Source organism: Capricornis sumatraensis, chromosome 8, assembly GCF_032405125.1.
Source record: "Capricornis sumatraensis isolate serow.1 chromosome 8, serow.2, whole genome shotgun sequence".
Lineage (NCBI taxonomy): Eukaryota > Metazoa > Chordata > Mammalia > Artiodactyla > Bovidae > Capricornis > Capricornis sumatraensis.
The window spans coordinates 3,804,923-3,819,899 of NC_091076.1; the positions used below are offsets into that span (position 1 = coordinate 3,804,923).

Here is a 14,977-nt window from a genome sequence, read left to right on the forward strand (position 1 = left end):
TATCCATAACGTCCTCAGGTGAGTGGACAATGCAAGTGCCAAGGCTTTCTGGATAAGGGCACCTTCTTCCTGGGCTTGGGAACTGCCCCACGGGTTATGGAAGGGTGGTGGCCAGTGGGGAAGGGTGCCAGGCCCACCAGAATGCAAGACAGCTGGAGGAAAACCAGCAGAAGTGACCCCCTCAGCTTTGGGATTCTGAGAGGATTAGATGGATAATAAATCCAATAAATCAGCTAAGCTCACCTCGTTTAGAGAAATAAACCTCAAGATAGAAAGGTCCTGCAAAGGACAGGAAACTATTAAAGAAAATGACACAGCCAACTTGGAAAAGAACCAAACAGAACTTGCAGAAATAAAAAAGTGTCATAACGAGAAGTGAAAATACAACAGACACGTTTGAAGACCCTTGACCTCTTCAGGAAAGGGAGACGCGAGAGGGCACGGAGCAGGGGTGTGCTGATAATGTAGGCAGCCCCCTGCCCAGCCCCCTGCTCTCCAGGAAGAAAAACCACCCTGATCTGTAGCTGCGTCATTTGCCAGTTTCCATGGTGTAAACACTCCTGCCATGGCCTGATTCATGCACCAAAGGGTTAACACCGCCTGGCAGAATTCCCGATGAGCCAGAAAGAGCTGACTCTGGCACACAGCCAGCCTAGAGACATAGGAGGACATCAGAACCACAGCCAGAGGGGCACAGACTACCTGGAACCCGGGCAGAGCTGTCCTTGGGGAACTTTAAAGACAAGACTCTTAAAACATGTCCAGAATTCACTTGATAACAGGTACGCTTCCACAAAACCAAGAGAGGCCCAAAGGAAGCTAGGTGGGGTGTATAAAAGCCTCAGCACTTAAGACTCAAGAGACATAAAAACTTTACAGCCAAAGAAATGAATGTGTAATGGTGGAATTATGAATAAAGATATGAGCAGCTTTAGGACTAGACAATGGCCCCTGATACCTCACTGTAGGAGAGGCTCATGGCATAGGCACTTAGCCTAGAGGCAGGAGTGAGATGGGGCTGAAGACCACATTTTGTTGTTCAGTCACTAAGTCATGTCTGACTGAGACCCCATGGGCTGCAACACACCAGGCTTCCCTGTCCTTCGCCATCTCCTAGAGCTTGCTCAAGTCAATGATGCCATCCAACCATCTCATCCTCTGCTGTCCCCTTCTCCTCCTGCCTTCAATCTTTCCCAGCATCAGGTTCTTTTCCAATGAGTCAGTTCTTGGCATCAGTGGCCAAAGTATTGGAGTTTCAGCTTCAGCATCAGTCCTTCCAATGAATATTCAGGGTTGATTTCCTAGAGGATTGACTGGTTTGATGTCCTTGCAGTCCAAGGCACTCTCAAGAGTCTTCTCCAGCACCACAGTTCAAAAGCATCAATTCTTTGGCGCTCAGCCCTCTCTATAGTCTGGTTATAGTGGTTCAGGGCAAAGAGTGTGTGACATGAGGACCCAGCACCCAGGTTCCAGTGCTGGCTCTGCCCCTGTCAGGCCCAGTGGCCTTGAACTCCTTGCCCTACCTCTCAGAGCCTCAGTTCATTCCCTCTGTAAAGGGATCTGACCCCTGCACCACAAGGCAGGTCAGGGTGCCCACACAGGGTGGGGTGGGGATGGGGGTTTGCGTCCAGGCTGACAAGTCCCCGAGAACATCTCTTGCTCCACTGCCCTTACATATGGAGTTGTTGAAATTAGACTTCAGGTGCCTCAAAGTGGAGAACCCCTACCCCAATGTCCAGGCCATGAGGAGAGACTCCCCAGCCCAACTCCATGCTCATCACCGCACTTAGCCAACTGTCTCGGACACCAGCTCATGCCCACAAGGCCTCAGCTGGAAACTGCAAGAAACATGCCCCTCTCCCCTGTCCCGTGTCCATGGCAACCCTGCCCACCCCCCCAGGAGGAAGGATGTGCCATCACCTCCATTCTACAGATGGAAAAACTGAGGTCCTGAGTGGGGAAACTACTCGCCTGAGGCTGCTCAGCCCCCAGGAAGTGGCCGGGCTGGGTCTAGACCTGCACACATGGCCTCAGAGGGTCTGGGTGGGATCTGAGCCTCCCTGGGAGCTCAGGCACCCTCACCATGGCCTGACCGTGCGTCCTGGAGTCTGGTGTGGAGGGGGCTCCCATCCTCCTGCAGGCAGCTCCTCGCTGCTCTTCAAAAAACAACATCCACAAAGACGGGAAACAGATGCCGCCGCGGCCCACATCAGCTCCGGGGAGGAACGAGGAGAAACTACAGCCTGCCAGCCCGGGGGTGCGGCGGCGAGCCCTGAACGGCAGCTTGAAAGCAAACTGACCCTGTAGGGTTCACAGGTCTGTGGCCGTAACAATTCTGCCAAAGCTGGAGACAAGTTCAACATCAGGGCAGTGCGGGCCTCGGTCACCCCCAGTACTCAGTCGGGATTTTACTGTGTGGCCTTCTCGGCCATGACCACTGGACATAAATAATGCCCTGGCTTTGAGGCTGGACTTAAAAAATGCTGATGGGTTTCAGTTACAAGGAAACATGCTGGCCCACAGGCTGCTCTTGTCCGTTTCCTGGGAACCCTGGCCGCTGATCCCAATGCCACCAGAGGGACAGAGGAGTGGGGGGTGGGCGGAAGAGGCGCTCCTGCAGAAGGCAGGCCTGGGCCACCTGCCTCCGGGACCTTTCCCCACCATTTCCATCCTGTCTGCTGCCCCTGGTGTCTCTGATATGACACCCGTCCTGGACCCTCATGTGTAAAACTGACTTCAGGGGCCGTCTTCTGGATCAAGGCATCAGATCCTGATTTGACAACCAGGGCCCCTCTTGTGGGTGGCTGGGGAAATAATTTTTAAGCTGAGTTCCTCTGGGCCCATGGTGCCTGGGGGAGGGTGGGGGGCAAGTGGGTCACCTGTGATCACAGCCAGTCGGCCAGGCTCAGCCTCCATGTGTCCTATACACGAAGTTATGAGCACGTTCCTTCCAGACCTGCCACTCCCCCCTCCACTGGGTTCCTGGCCCAGGGCACCCAGTGTGTGTGCGGGTCACTGTCTGGGGTACCCCCGGGGCACTGGACAGTGTATTGGGGACTTGCGTGGACAGTGGAGGGGGAGGGTCCTTCCTTGGGGAAGTTTTTAACGGCTCCTGGGGAAACAGGTCTGCACACTCCTCACGCCTCCAAGCATGGACCAGGGTGAGAAGCGCAGTGTGGGGCCCACCTAGACCTGCTGAGTCAGAGCCTACATCCTGACAACCTCAGGGGCTTCCGTGCACACCCCAGGACTCTGCACCAAGGCAACCAGGCCAAGGCTTGGCTGCCCTGCTCAGCCCTCCAACCACAAGCGGTGCCTCCCCACCCACGGCTGCACCTCGAGGGGTCCTGCATGAGCTCCCCCGACTCCTGGGATAACCACTCGTGTGTAAAGGCTCAGCTTTGAGGTGGGATGAATGGTGCCCTCCAAAAGAGACACTCACATCCCAACTCCCCATATTTGCGAGGGGGCTTTATTCGGAAATGGGATCTTTGCAGATGAAATCAAGTTAGATAAGGTTATAGTGGATTGGGTGGGCCTTATGCAGAATGATGGGTGTCTTTATAAGAAGAGGAGAGTCAGAGAGGAGGAGGCCGAGCAAGCAGGAGGCTGAGGCTGGGGGGACGTGGCCACAAACCCAGGAACACCTGGAGCCCCAGAAACTGGAAGAGCTGGGAGCGACGCTCCCCCAGAGCCTGAGGGTGTTCCGGTCCTGCTGACACCTTGCCTTTAGACTTCTGGCCCCCAGAACTGGGAGAGAATCAATTAGTATTGTTTTAAGCTCCTTGCAGTCTGTGGTTGTGGGTATCAGAAGCCCCATCCGGGACACTCAATGTTCTGCGTCTCTAAGATCCAGCCCCCCACCGCGCCCTCAGCCAGGCCAGTCGTCCCCTGTTATCACGGGATGTCTTCTCAACAATAAGCCTCCTGACTCGGGAGAAAGTCTCGCGCTGCTCACAGAGGCCCCGTCTGTGTGGGGCTCGAAGCCCATGTTGCCCCAGAGTGGCTCAGCCACACACCCACTGGCCCTGGGGGAGCAAAGGGGGTCACACACCTCTGCACACCCTGCCTGGTCACAACTGCAGATGACCAGGCCAGCAGACACCTCGGGCCGGGGGTGGGTGTACTTGCTCATTTGCCCCCATGCCTCTTGCATCACTGTCCTTCTGCATCCCCCATCCCTGGGCTTCCCTTGGGCTTCCCCTGTGGCTCAGCTGGTAAAGAATCCGCCTGCAATGCGGGAGACCCGGGTTCGATCCCTGTGTTGGGCAGATCCCCTGGAGAAGGGAAAGGCTACCCTTTCCAGTATTCTGGCCTGCAGAATTCCATGGACTATACAGTCCATGGGGCTGCAAAGAGTCGGACACGACTGAGTGACTTTCATTTCATTCATCCCTGCCCCTGGTCCAGCCTGTCCAGCTGGCCCTCCATGTTGGGGCCTGGGGGATACTGGTGACATTTTCGGTTGTATTTAGGAATGCTTCAAGATATCAAATGCCAGCAACACCAAGGCTGAGAAATCCCACTTTAAGACTCTTCATATTTTGGGGGTCATTGTTTGAGTATCTGATGGAGTCCATGGATTTCTTTCTCCCAGGGGAAGCGCGCATAAGCCCCAGTTTTGTTTCACAGGGCAAGGTTGCGTGGCTGGGCTCTCTCCGAGGCTATCTTGTTCCCCAAACCCTCTCACTTCTTGTAATCAGAGCACACCCGGGAATGAGTCATCCTGGGCGTCATTCCGCTAATCGCGCTGGCGTGGACCCGCGCACACCCTGCATGCTGCCTCCTCCCGGCGGCCCCTGAATAGACTCTGGTCTGGAGCAGGTGAAGGCAACAGGCTGTCTGGGGCCTGACTCATCTCAGGGGGAAGCTCAGGGTTGCAGGGGCCATGGAAAGGTTGGTTATGATCTGAAGATGCCACAGGAAGATGGTTCACGCTCAGCTCCAGCTGCTTTGAAATCTTGAACTGTTGAGTTTACGCCACAATAACATGTTCATCTAAAAAGGGCCCAATCAGGGACTTCCCCGGTAGTCCAGTGGCTAACACTCTGCCTTCCAATGCAGGGAGTGTGGGCTCAATCCCTGGTTGAGGAACTAAGATCCTGCATGCCGTGAGGTGTGGCCCAGAGTTTTTTTTTTTTAAAAAAAGGTCCAATCAACTGCTGAAACCTTTTTAAGGCTATAGAACCAAATTATCACTGAGATTTGGGGTCACTGTGACCTTGTGATTTGTATTAATAATAAGAAATACATTTTTGGTCTTTGTCCCCTGGTCCTGGCACAGAGCTCCTAAAACTCTGGGAATTTCCTAAGTGGGGAGCCCAGTCAAGGTGTCTCTTGTTAGGTGAATGAGGTGACTTTCCCAAGGCGAGGGTGGGGGGACTGGTTGCCAGGGGAAGCAACCACATGGTTAGAGGACTGGGACTTCCAGTCCCTCCCCCCAACCGTGTCTGGGAAAGCAAGAAGGGCTTCCGGTTGAAGCAATCACGAACAGCCAGTGACTTAATCAATTGTGCTTGCGTGATGAATCCTCCAAAAAACCCCCCCAAACAGGGTCTGGACAGCTTCTGGCTTGGTGAACACACGCAGATTTGGGGAAAGTGAGGCTCCGAGAGCGTGAAGTTCCATGCCTCTCCCCCACACACCCCGTCTTGTGCATCCCCTTCCATCTGCTATTCCTGAGTTTATTACCTTTTACAATAAAGCTGTGATCTAGCAGGCAACATGCTTCTCTGAGTTCTGTGAGCCACTCTACAAATTAATAGAACTCAAAGTCATTAGAACCTCTGAACGGTAGCCAATGGGTCAGAGCGCAGGTGACCATCTGGGCTTGCAAATGATGGCTGGAGTCAGGGGAGGGTCTTGCCTTTAACCTGTGGGGTCTGGCACTACCCCCAGATAGGCAGTGTCCACACTGAGTTAGGTTGCAGGACCCCCAGCTGGTGTCAGAGAAGTGCTGGGCGGGGCTGGGGAAACAACGCGTGCATGTTGGAATTGGGGGAAGAATCCTCGCCACTTATTGGTACAGCTCGATCTTTTCTGGTGGCCAAAACTGCTGTCTTTATGTTTGCTGTTTGTTTCAAAGTCAAGAAGTTTTTAAAAAGATATGTGTGGCAAAGGATTTAATTGGACTTGGAAAGGTTCTTCTTTCTCGTTTGTGAGCATGGCCATTCCATTTTCATATGAGCAATAATGATATATAGCTGAATATTCATATCACCAGTGAGAATTTCCCGAGTGCCAGACTCTAAGTGAAGTACTTTAGGATAAACCAGTGATGTAATGGCTTGTTTCCCAGGTGGCTCAGCAGAAAAGAACCCGCCAGCCAATGTAAGAGATGAAGGAGACCTGAGTTCAATCCCTGGGTAGGCAAGATCCCCTGGAGGAGGAAATAGCAAACCATTTCAGTATTCTTGCCTGAATAATTCCGCAAAGAGAGGAGCTTGGGGGCTACAGTCAACAGGGCTGCAAAGAGTTGGACATGAACGAGCAACTGAGCATGCACACAGTCATGTAAACACTCTTGTTATCTCTGACAAATGGTGAAGCTTTGTTGTTGCTGTTGCTCAGTCATCAAACTTTGTCTGATTCTCTGTGACCCCATGGATCGTAGCACGGCAGGCTTCCCTGTCCATCACCATCTCCCGGAGCTTGCTCAAACTCATGTCCATTGAGTTGGTGATGCCATCCGATCACCTCATCCTCTGTCGTCCCCTTCTCCTCCTACCCTCAGTCCTTCCCAGCATCAGGGTCTTTTCCAATGAGTTGGCTCTTCGCATCAGGTGGCCAAAGTACTGGAGCTTCAGCTTCAGCATCAGCCCTTCCAATGAGTATTCAGGGTTGACTGCCTTTAGGAATGACTGGTTTGATCTCCTTACTGTCGAAGGGACTCTTAAGAGTCTTCTCCAGTACCACAATCTGAAAGCATCAATTCTTTGGTGCTCAGCCTTCCTTGTGGTTCATCTCTCACATCCGTACATGATTACTGGAAAAATCATAGCTTTGACTGTACAGACCTTTGTTGGCAAAGTCTCTGCTTTTTAATACGTTGTCTAGGTTTGTCATAGCTTTCCTTCCAAGGAGCAAGCGTCTTTTAATTCATGGCTGCAGTCACCATCCACAGTGATTTTGGAAATAAAATCTGTCACTGTTTCCACTTTTTCCCCATCTACCATTTATTTGCCATGAAATAATGGGACCAGATGCTATGATCCTAGTTTTCTGAATGCTGAGTTTTAAGCTAGCTTTTTCACTATCCTCTTTCACCCTCATCAAGAGGCTCTTTAGTTCCTCTTCACTTTTTGCCATTAGAGAGGTATCATCTGCCTATCTGAGGTTATTGGTATTTCTCCCAGAAATCTTGATTCCAGCTTGGGATTCATCTAGCCTGGCATTTAACATGACATACTCTGATATAAGTTAAATAAGCAGGGTGACAATATACAGCCTTGACGAACTCCTTTTTTCATTTTGAACCAGTCTGTTTCATATCCAGTTCTGACTGTTGGTTCCTGACCTGCATGCAGATTTCTCAGGAGACAGGTAAAGTGTTCCTATCTCTTAAAGAATTTTCCACAGTTTGTTGTGATGCACACAGTCAAAGGCTTTAGTGTAGTCAATGAAGCAGAAGTAGATGTTTTTCTAGGATTTCCTTGCTTTCTCTATGACCCAAGAGATGTTGCCATTTGATTTCTGGTTCCTCTGACTTTTCTAAATCCAGCTTGTACATCTGGAAGTTCTCAGTTCATATACCACTGAAGCCCAGCTCGAAGGATTTTGAGCATTACCTTGCTAGTATGTGAAATGAGTGCAACTGTACAATAGTCTGAAGCTTTATGTCTTGCGAAGGACAGGCAGGTCTGGTATCTGGCGAGGAGGGTATGAATTATTGGACCCTGGGGTAGGGGGTCCTTTCAAACTTGAGATTTTAAAGTTGTAGTCAGGAAAGAGTGGCAGAGACAGACAGTGAATCCCTGGTGAACAGAAAAGGCGCCCATCACACTGCACCCAGGATCACAGTTCCAGGGACAGGCTCCACTAGCAGCCTCCCTCTGGCCTCTCCTGCCTCTGACGGAGGCCACTGGTTCCTCCAGTTATAAAGGACACGCTGAAATCAAGCCTCTATAGTAGCCGCATTGTTCCAACAAAAGGCCACAGGGCTGGCTGGGTGGGACTGGGAAAAGCCAGTGTGAATGACTGTCCTCTCTCTCGAGTGGCCCCAGTTCAGGTCTAAGCCAAAGCGCAACAGAAAACCCTGAAGGACCAGAGTATGCCTGTCTGCGGCTGCTGCCTTCAGAATCAGAGAGGCAGGCTCTCGGCCACCCAGTCAGAATCCATCCTTTGCATCCTGACAACCAGAATGTTTTAAGTCCCTCACATCCTCACGGCTCCAGTGGGAACCAACCCTACAGCTGAACTCACCGAGACCTGCCAGGTAACCAAAGCCCCACCAGAGGGGTGGTCCCTGCTGAGCACAAGAGGCCTCGACCTCGGGGTCAAGGTGGAACGAGGGCCGTTAAGCATGTTTGGTTGCTTTCATTCGAAGTAGCATCAAAGTATGAAAGGGTGTTCATACCCGCTCCCTGGTCACTAGTCTAAGTACCGCGAAAACCTTCTCATTACCAGACCCAAAGCATTCACCGTTTAAGGACTGGGTGGTACTTATCAAATAAAATAGCAAACTAACACCACCTTCTATTTGGAATATTCTCAATGGACTCATGGCTCCCTAAGTCAGCTTACTATGTTCTCTGCTCTGAACATGCTGTAGAGACTTCGTCTGATTCTTGGTTAACCTGCACAGTGACAGTTCCTCGGGCTGGGGGCCTGACCCTCAGTGTTCACGGAAGGAGGGCCCCCACCCCCTCATGCACAGAGAGGTAAGCGGACGGTGCACGAGCACCAGCAAGTCTGCCGAGAAGCTGAGGGGGCTGACTGATGGTCCCCACCGTCACCAAGGTCATCTCCACACTGCCGAGCTTTTCCGCCACCAGGGCGGCCTGCAGGCCAGGTGAGGTGACCTTCTGCTTTGCCCGGGAAACGTCCCCTGAGAAAGACTCTCCGGCTTTGCCAAGGGGGGAGCAGGGGGGAGCTCCGGAAACCAGTGTGATGGTCTCCGAGTCCAGCGCACCAGGGCCCGCGGGGGATCAGCCTGGCCAACCTCCTCACTCGACAAGTTGAGAAACCAAGGCCCTGAGAAGCTGACGTCGAGCTCCAGGGAGGCTCCCGGGAGAGCTTCGTCCTCTGCCCAGCTTCCCAGGGGAGGAACTGACCCGAGCAGGAAATGACCCCTCCGGTCAGGGCGGAGAAGCCCAGCCCCTCCTCTGGGGCAGCAGTGGGGGCGTCTGCGGGTTTGGGCTCTCTCCACTCAACCAGGAGGGTGTCAGCACCGGCCCTTTTCTGAGAGCAGCTGAAGGTGGGGCCTCCCAGAGGCCGCCGGCCCGCCCGCCCCCGCCCGTCCAGGAGCGGGGACACTTACATCCTCGTCCCGCTCCAGCTCCAGGCCGGCCTCCACCAGGTTGCCCTCGTACTCCTCCCGGCGGAAGCGCTTGTCATCTTCGTGGTAGTCCAGCGGCGGCTCGGGCTCGCCCGCGCCCAGGGGGCCCGCCTTCCCAGGCAGGGGCTGGTCCTGCCGGGCGCTGCGGGCGGCTGGGCCCGCGTCGCCGTGCTGGGCCCTCCTGGCCAGCGTCCTGCCGCCCGAGGCCCTCTTGTGGTGGTACACCAGGACATAGTCCACCTTGCGCTTGCCGTCGCGGAAGTACAGGCCGTACTTGCACTCGGCGTCCGGGTCCACAGACAAGGAGTTCAGCAGCTGTGGGGAGGAGACAGCCGCTCACCGTCAGGGGCTTGGGAATGGGCCTGCGGAGGGGCCAGCCACCGGCCACCCGACCGCCCGCCACCCCACCCCGCCCACCCTCTCCACTGCCACCCTCTGATGGCAGGGGCCCAGACGCCTGAGCACACTGCAGAAGGCCCTGCCTCCCAGGGCCTGGCATTCAGGAGGAGCTGTCCCTGCTCACAGCACTTGCAGATGCCAACCCTGGATGCTCTCGTGCGAGGGCATCCCAGCTTTGCGGAGGAGGGGGGTGGGCTGCCTGGGGAGGACCAGCGGCTCGAACAGGGTGTGGAATCTGCAGGGCCAACCCCTCGGGGGTGCTCCTGTCACACAGGGTCCCGGGTCGTGACTCCGATGGCCAGTGAACTTGGTGACGACATGTCGAGGTGACCGCCGGCCCTCGCCTGGCCTGGCTCTGCCACTAATGTGCGGTCAGGGGCCAGGCACCTGCTCTGTTAGTTGGGGTTCTCCCAGATCGACTGCCAGACCCCGAGTCAAGAATTTGTGTTCAGCGGGGGGGTCTCAGGGGCCAGAGCGAGGGCAGAGGTGGTAGAGACGGCATCAGGGGTGGGGGGAGCTGCACACGCAGTCCTGCCTCAGTTTCCCCCTCTGCCTGTCCAGGGGTCCAAGGAGATGGAGCCTGGGGGGCAGGGCTCAAAGTCCAGGCACCCCCACGGGCACCATAGTGCGTGGCTTCTGTGGAAAATCACACCTGGCTCTCAAACTCCTGCGGGAGTCAGATGGTTGTCGAGGGTCTTAGGTTCCCCAGCAAGCTGGTCTCGGAAATAAGAGAAAATAAATAAAATCATGCCGGGAAAAGGGCTCACTTTGCACCATTCAGAGTCCTCGGAGCTGGGCTGGGGCTGAGAGGCCAGGTCCACAGCCCGTGCCAGGAGGGCTGGGGGGCTGGGGGGCGGAAGGAGGCCCGTCTCCCCTCCCCTAGCCAAGGACAGAGACCACGGATCACCCCAGCATCTTTGGTGGGCCATGGGGGCGGGGAGAAAGTTGTTCACCTCTGTTTGTCGGGGAAACTGAGGCCTGGTGAGGGGCGCCTGAGGCGACAGTGCGGGCGGGCTGCATCCAGCCTGGAGTCCTGGCTGCACCCAGGGACCCCCACCCAACAGCACCAGGGACCCGGGGTGACACTCCTTCCCAGCACAGCTCCACCCTCTCATGCAGCCCCTGCTCAAGGGCTGTAATCACAGTTATTGGATCTGGAGGAAGTTGCGGCTCTGGCGAGTGCAGCGGTCAGCCCTCGCTGCCCTTGCTGACCCCTCACAGGCTGCTCCACTGGACACTGTTCGTGTCAGTGCAGCCGCCCAGCTGAGCCACGGTTCCCAGCCCCCTGCTCCCAGAACCACAGGGAAGGGTAAGCTCAGGGTGGAGGTGGGTTGAGGGCAACGAGAGCCCTCGGGACACTCTACCTGCTTTGGGCTTCGGTTTCCAGCTCTGTAAAATGGGTGGATAACAGAAGCTGCCCCCACCAGCAGCCGGGAGGACTCGCTGAGTTAAAGAGCACCAGGTCTGGGTGGACCCTCTCTAACTCCTGGGACAGGCACCCGGAGGCCATCCCACCTCCCAGCCCCCCATGCCGGTGCCGACGGTAGGTACTCATTCCCCTGGGTATCCCAAGAGGGGCAAAGAAGTGCACTGTCACGGAGAGCTGGCAGAGAAGGGGTTCCTCTCCTTGCACAGGGGGTGGGCAGAAAAGCCAGAAAGCCGCCCAGGGAAGGTTGAAGACACTGGCCAGTGCTCAGGAATGAAGCTGCTGCTGGCGGGCAGGGTGAGCGCGTGGGAGGCGGTCAGAGCCAGGTGGACACGCAGGCTCCAGGCAGGCAGTGCTGAAGGGCACACGGCCTGCTGCCAGCATCCTGGGCACACCAGACTCCCGGCATCTCTACAAGGGGTTCCTCCTTATTTTCCAAACAGGCAACTCAGATCCTCTGAGCTGACCCAGAGGCTGTGTGCAGTGTCCGAGGGTGGGAGTGCTCATCCTGTCTCCTGCCTGCACCATCCTCCCCAGTCTCCTCCCTCACCGACCCCCACGGGAGTCAGGACGCCTCCTCCCCTCCTCCCTGTCCTTTTAAATGCTCGGCACTAAGTGCACGGTTCTGGAATGAATGTATGCATGTGTGAATGAATGACACAGACATGCGTTTTGCACATTGCTACTGGTAGGGGCCACCAGATCAAGCATATGGAAGCTGAGACCCAGTCAGACCAGAGTTTAGACACTACACCCCCACTCCCGAGCTCTAAGACTCAGTTTTTCCATCTGCAAAATGGGGACAAAAACATCTCCTTGACTGAGGTCGTGGGATGCTTGTGAGGACTGAGTGTGATGGGAGAACTGAATGGATTTTGAAGATGAACCCCTGAGCTGCCCCAGAAAGAAAAGTGAAAGTGTTAGTTGCTCAGTCATGTCTGACTCTTTGGGACCCCTGGACTGTAGCCAGCCAGGCTCCTCTGTCCATGGGGATTCTCCAGGCAAGAATACTGGAGTGGGTGGCCATTCCCTTCTCCAGGGGATCTTCCTGACCCAGGGATCGAACCCGGGTCTCCTGCATTGCAGGCAGATTCTTTACCCTCTGAGTCACCAGGGAAGTCCAAGGAAGGTAGAAAGATGGCTCCTTGAGGTGACAGGAAAAGAGGCCAGGGGCCAAAGTTCCCCTTCACAGTAAGTGTGCCCTGACCCAAGCACCAGGGACAGGGAGAGGGCAGTCTACCTGCCTCTCCAAACTCTCAGAAAAGGACAGAGGAGGAGAGTGGAGCCCTGAATCCACATGTTGGTTGCTGCACTGGGGCCCGTGTATTCTTTCTTTATACTTATTTTTTTATTGCAGTATAGCCGATCTACAAGGCTGTGTTAATTTCTGCTGTACAGCAAAGTGATTCAGTTATGCATAGATACAGTCTTTTTGCAAAATACTATTTTCCACTAGGGTTTGTCACAGGATATGGGCATAGTTCCCTGTGCTCTACAGTAGGACCTTGCTGTTAAAAACCTGTGTCTGCTAACCCCAGTCTCCCACTCCATCCTTCCCCTCCCCCTTGACAACCACAAGCCTGTTCTCTATACCCAGAACCCAGCGCATTCTTTCATTTGGCTTCTTACCTGGAGTTGGAGCTCCAGGAACTGAATTCACTCATTTGTGTGCGATAGACCAAGTCAGGGCATGTCTCAAGGATCATTCTAAGAGAACCTGCTATATTCATTTTTTCCAAAAATGGGGAAAATGAAATCAGTGACCTGCAAAATTTCTTTCCATCTTGGGACTCTTTGAATTTCAACTCCAACCTGAACATCACTCTGAAACACTTTTACTCGAAAAAATTTTAAATTAAATTACTCACATTGCATATTAACTTATGATTAATGGGCTAATTCCGTGATCCATAAACAGATCGTCTCCAACAGCAGATAAAGAGGACGCGCTCTTATCTCGCAAGCAGGCAAATGCCAGCCTGTCTCCGGGGTGTCTGGGCTTGTTGAGACATAGATTCAAGGCCACTGACAGCCCACAGTGTGAAGGAAGAAAGTAGAAACACTCAAAGATTAACACAAAGAAAACTTCATGAAATGAGTTGCACCCACCAATCTGGGCTCTAACTTTTGAGTTATCTCTTATACCTCTTTCTATAGGAACAAGGAAATGACCTTCACCCTTGAACTTGGGAATGAGAATGAGGAAAGGCACAGACAAGGAGGCTGGGGCAGGGTTTATTCTGATGGCCCATGTAAATGACGTTGACACCCCCAGTATGGGATGCAAGTCTGGGAACCGGATGGGGACTTTCTGAAAGGCAGTCCACACCCTCTGGGCTTCATCTGCATGGAGCCGCCTTCGCTGGGTGACTCAGGGTAGTGAATGTACAACAATCATTGGCATGAGCAGTCTTGGGGATGCCCTGGGAGGCTCTCTCTGGCACAGGGCCTGCCCAGCAGCACGGACAGGCCCCCGGCTCCTGGAGCCGCTGTGTCCAGCCTCCCTGGGGCCCTCTCTCTCCGGTGGGACACTGCTCAGCCCGCCTTCCTGTGGCCATGTGCCCCTGATTCACAGCCCTTCAAGCCCATCATACCTGGAACCTCCCCAAAGTAAGAGCTGTGTGCAAAGAAGACTCACCAGTCTCCTCTGGGCTTATCTACTTGTTTCTGGATGGTAGAGACCTTGAAGGAAGGGCCGAGTGGCCTCTCTGCAGACTTTGTGGTTTGCGGGGAGTGGAGAGGGGAGTTCTAGATGGGGGTGGGCCATGGGTCCCTGTAGTAAAGCTCCAGAGCCCAGGAGCCATCTGTTAAGAGCTCCATTTTTCATTTCACAACCTGTCTCTCTCAAGTTGAATCTGGTCAACCTCTGGAATGTCTGTTTCTCTTCATTATCTTGGCTGCCACCCCTATCTCATGCCTCCTAACCCATGCACCCCTCCTTCCCACCTGTGAATCTTCATATACGCCATTTCTTTGTGCTGAAGGCCCCACCCCACCCAATTATGGATATAACCGGCCCCCTCTCCTCCAGAATGTCCGTCCCTCCAGCAGGCTGTCCGTGGAAACCCGCCTCTGTGTCTTGGCTCTTCCGAGCTCACCTCCCAGCTGGTGAGTGACACCAGACAGTCATCTGCCCCCCTCCGGCCCCCACTTTTCATCTGCAGGAACAACACCCATCTCCACGGCTACTGAGAGAGCAAAATGAGTTAACACACAGCGACTGGCCCACTGCCCTGGAAGCGTCCCTTGTCGCTGTCCTGGGTAACCTCCACTACTGCTCCTTGAGCCCCAGCTGGGCGGGGTCCCCTGTCTCGTCCCCTCTGGGGGTGCCCAGGATCCCACAGGGCCCGGCACGGCACACAGCAGACACACACAGTGTGGGCTGAAGCGCTAACCCCTAAGCTTTCAAGGCCACCACCAACAGTGGTCCCTAACAGTCCCAGCATTTTGGGGCAGGCCCAGCTGTGAAAGACGCCCCACAGCCCATGGGAGCCCGGCTGTGATCTGAGGCTGGGGGTCTCTGCCTTTCCTGGCACACACGCCACCGGCACCTCCCTGGACGCCCCCACCGACTCCAGCAGAGGCTACAGAGGCAGGCAGGGATAACCCTGGGCTTGGTCAGAGCAGAACAGGGCAGCTGGGGCTTCCGCATCTCC

At 54.6% G+C, this 14,977-nt stretch overlaps 1 protein-coding gene across 1 annotated transcript in view; it reads right to left on the reverse strand.

The window, feature by feature from the left end:
• Positions 1–14,977, reverse strand: part of ANO1 (anoctamin 1) — a 119,536-nt gene that overhangs the window by 81,294 nt on the left and 23,265 nt on the right. The window contains exon 3 of the mRNA XM_068978801.1: positions 9,479–9,811. Coding sequence (XP_068834902.1) covers positions 9,479–9,811 — 333 coding nt within the window. The remainder of the gene's footprint in view (positions 1–9,478; positions 9,812–14,977) is intronic.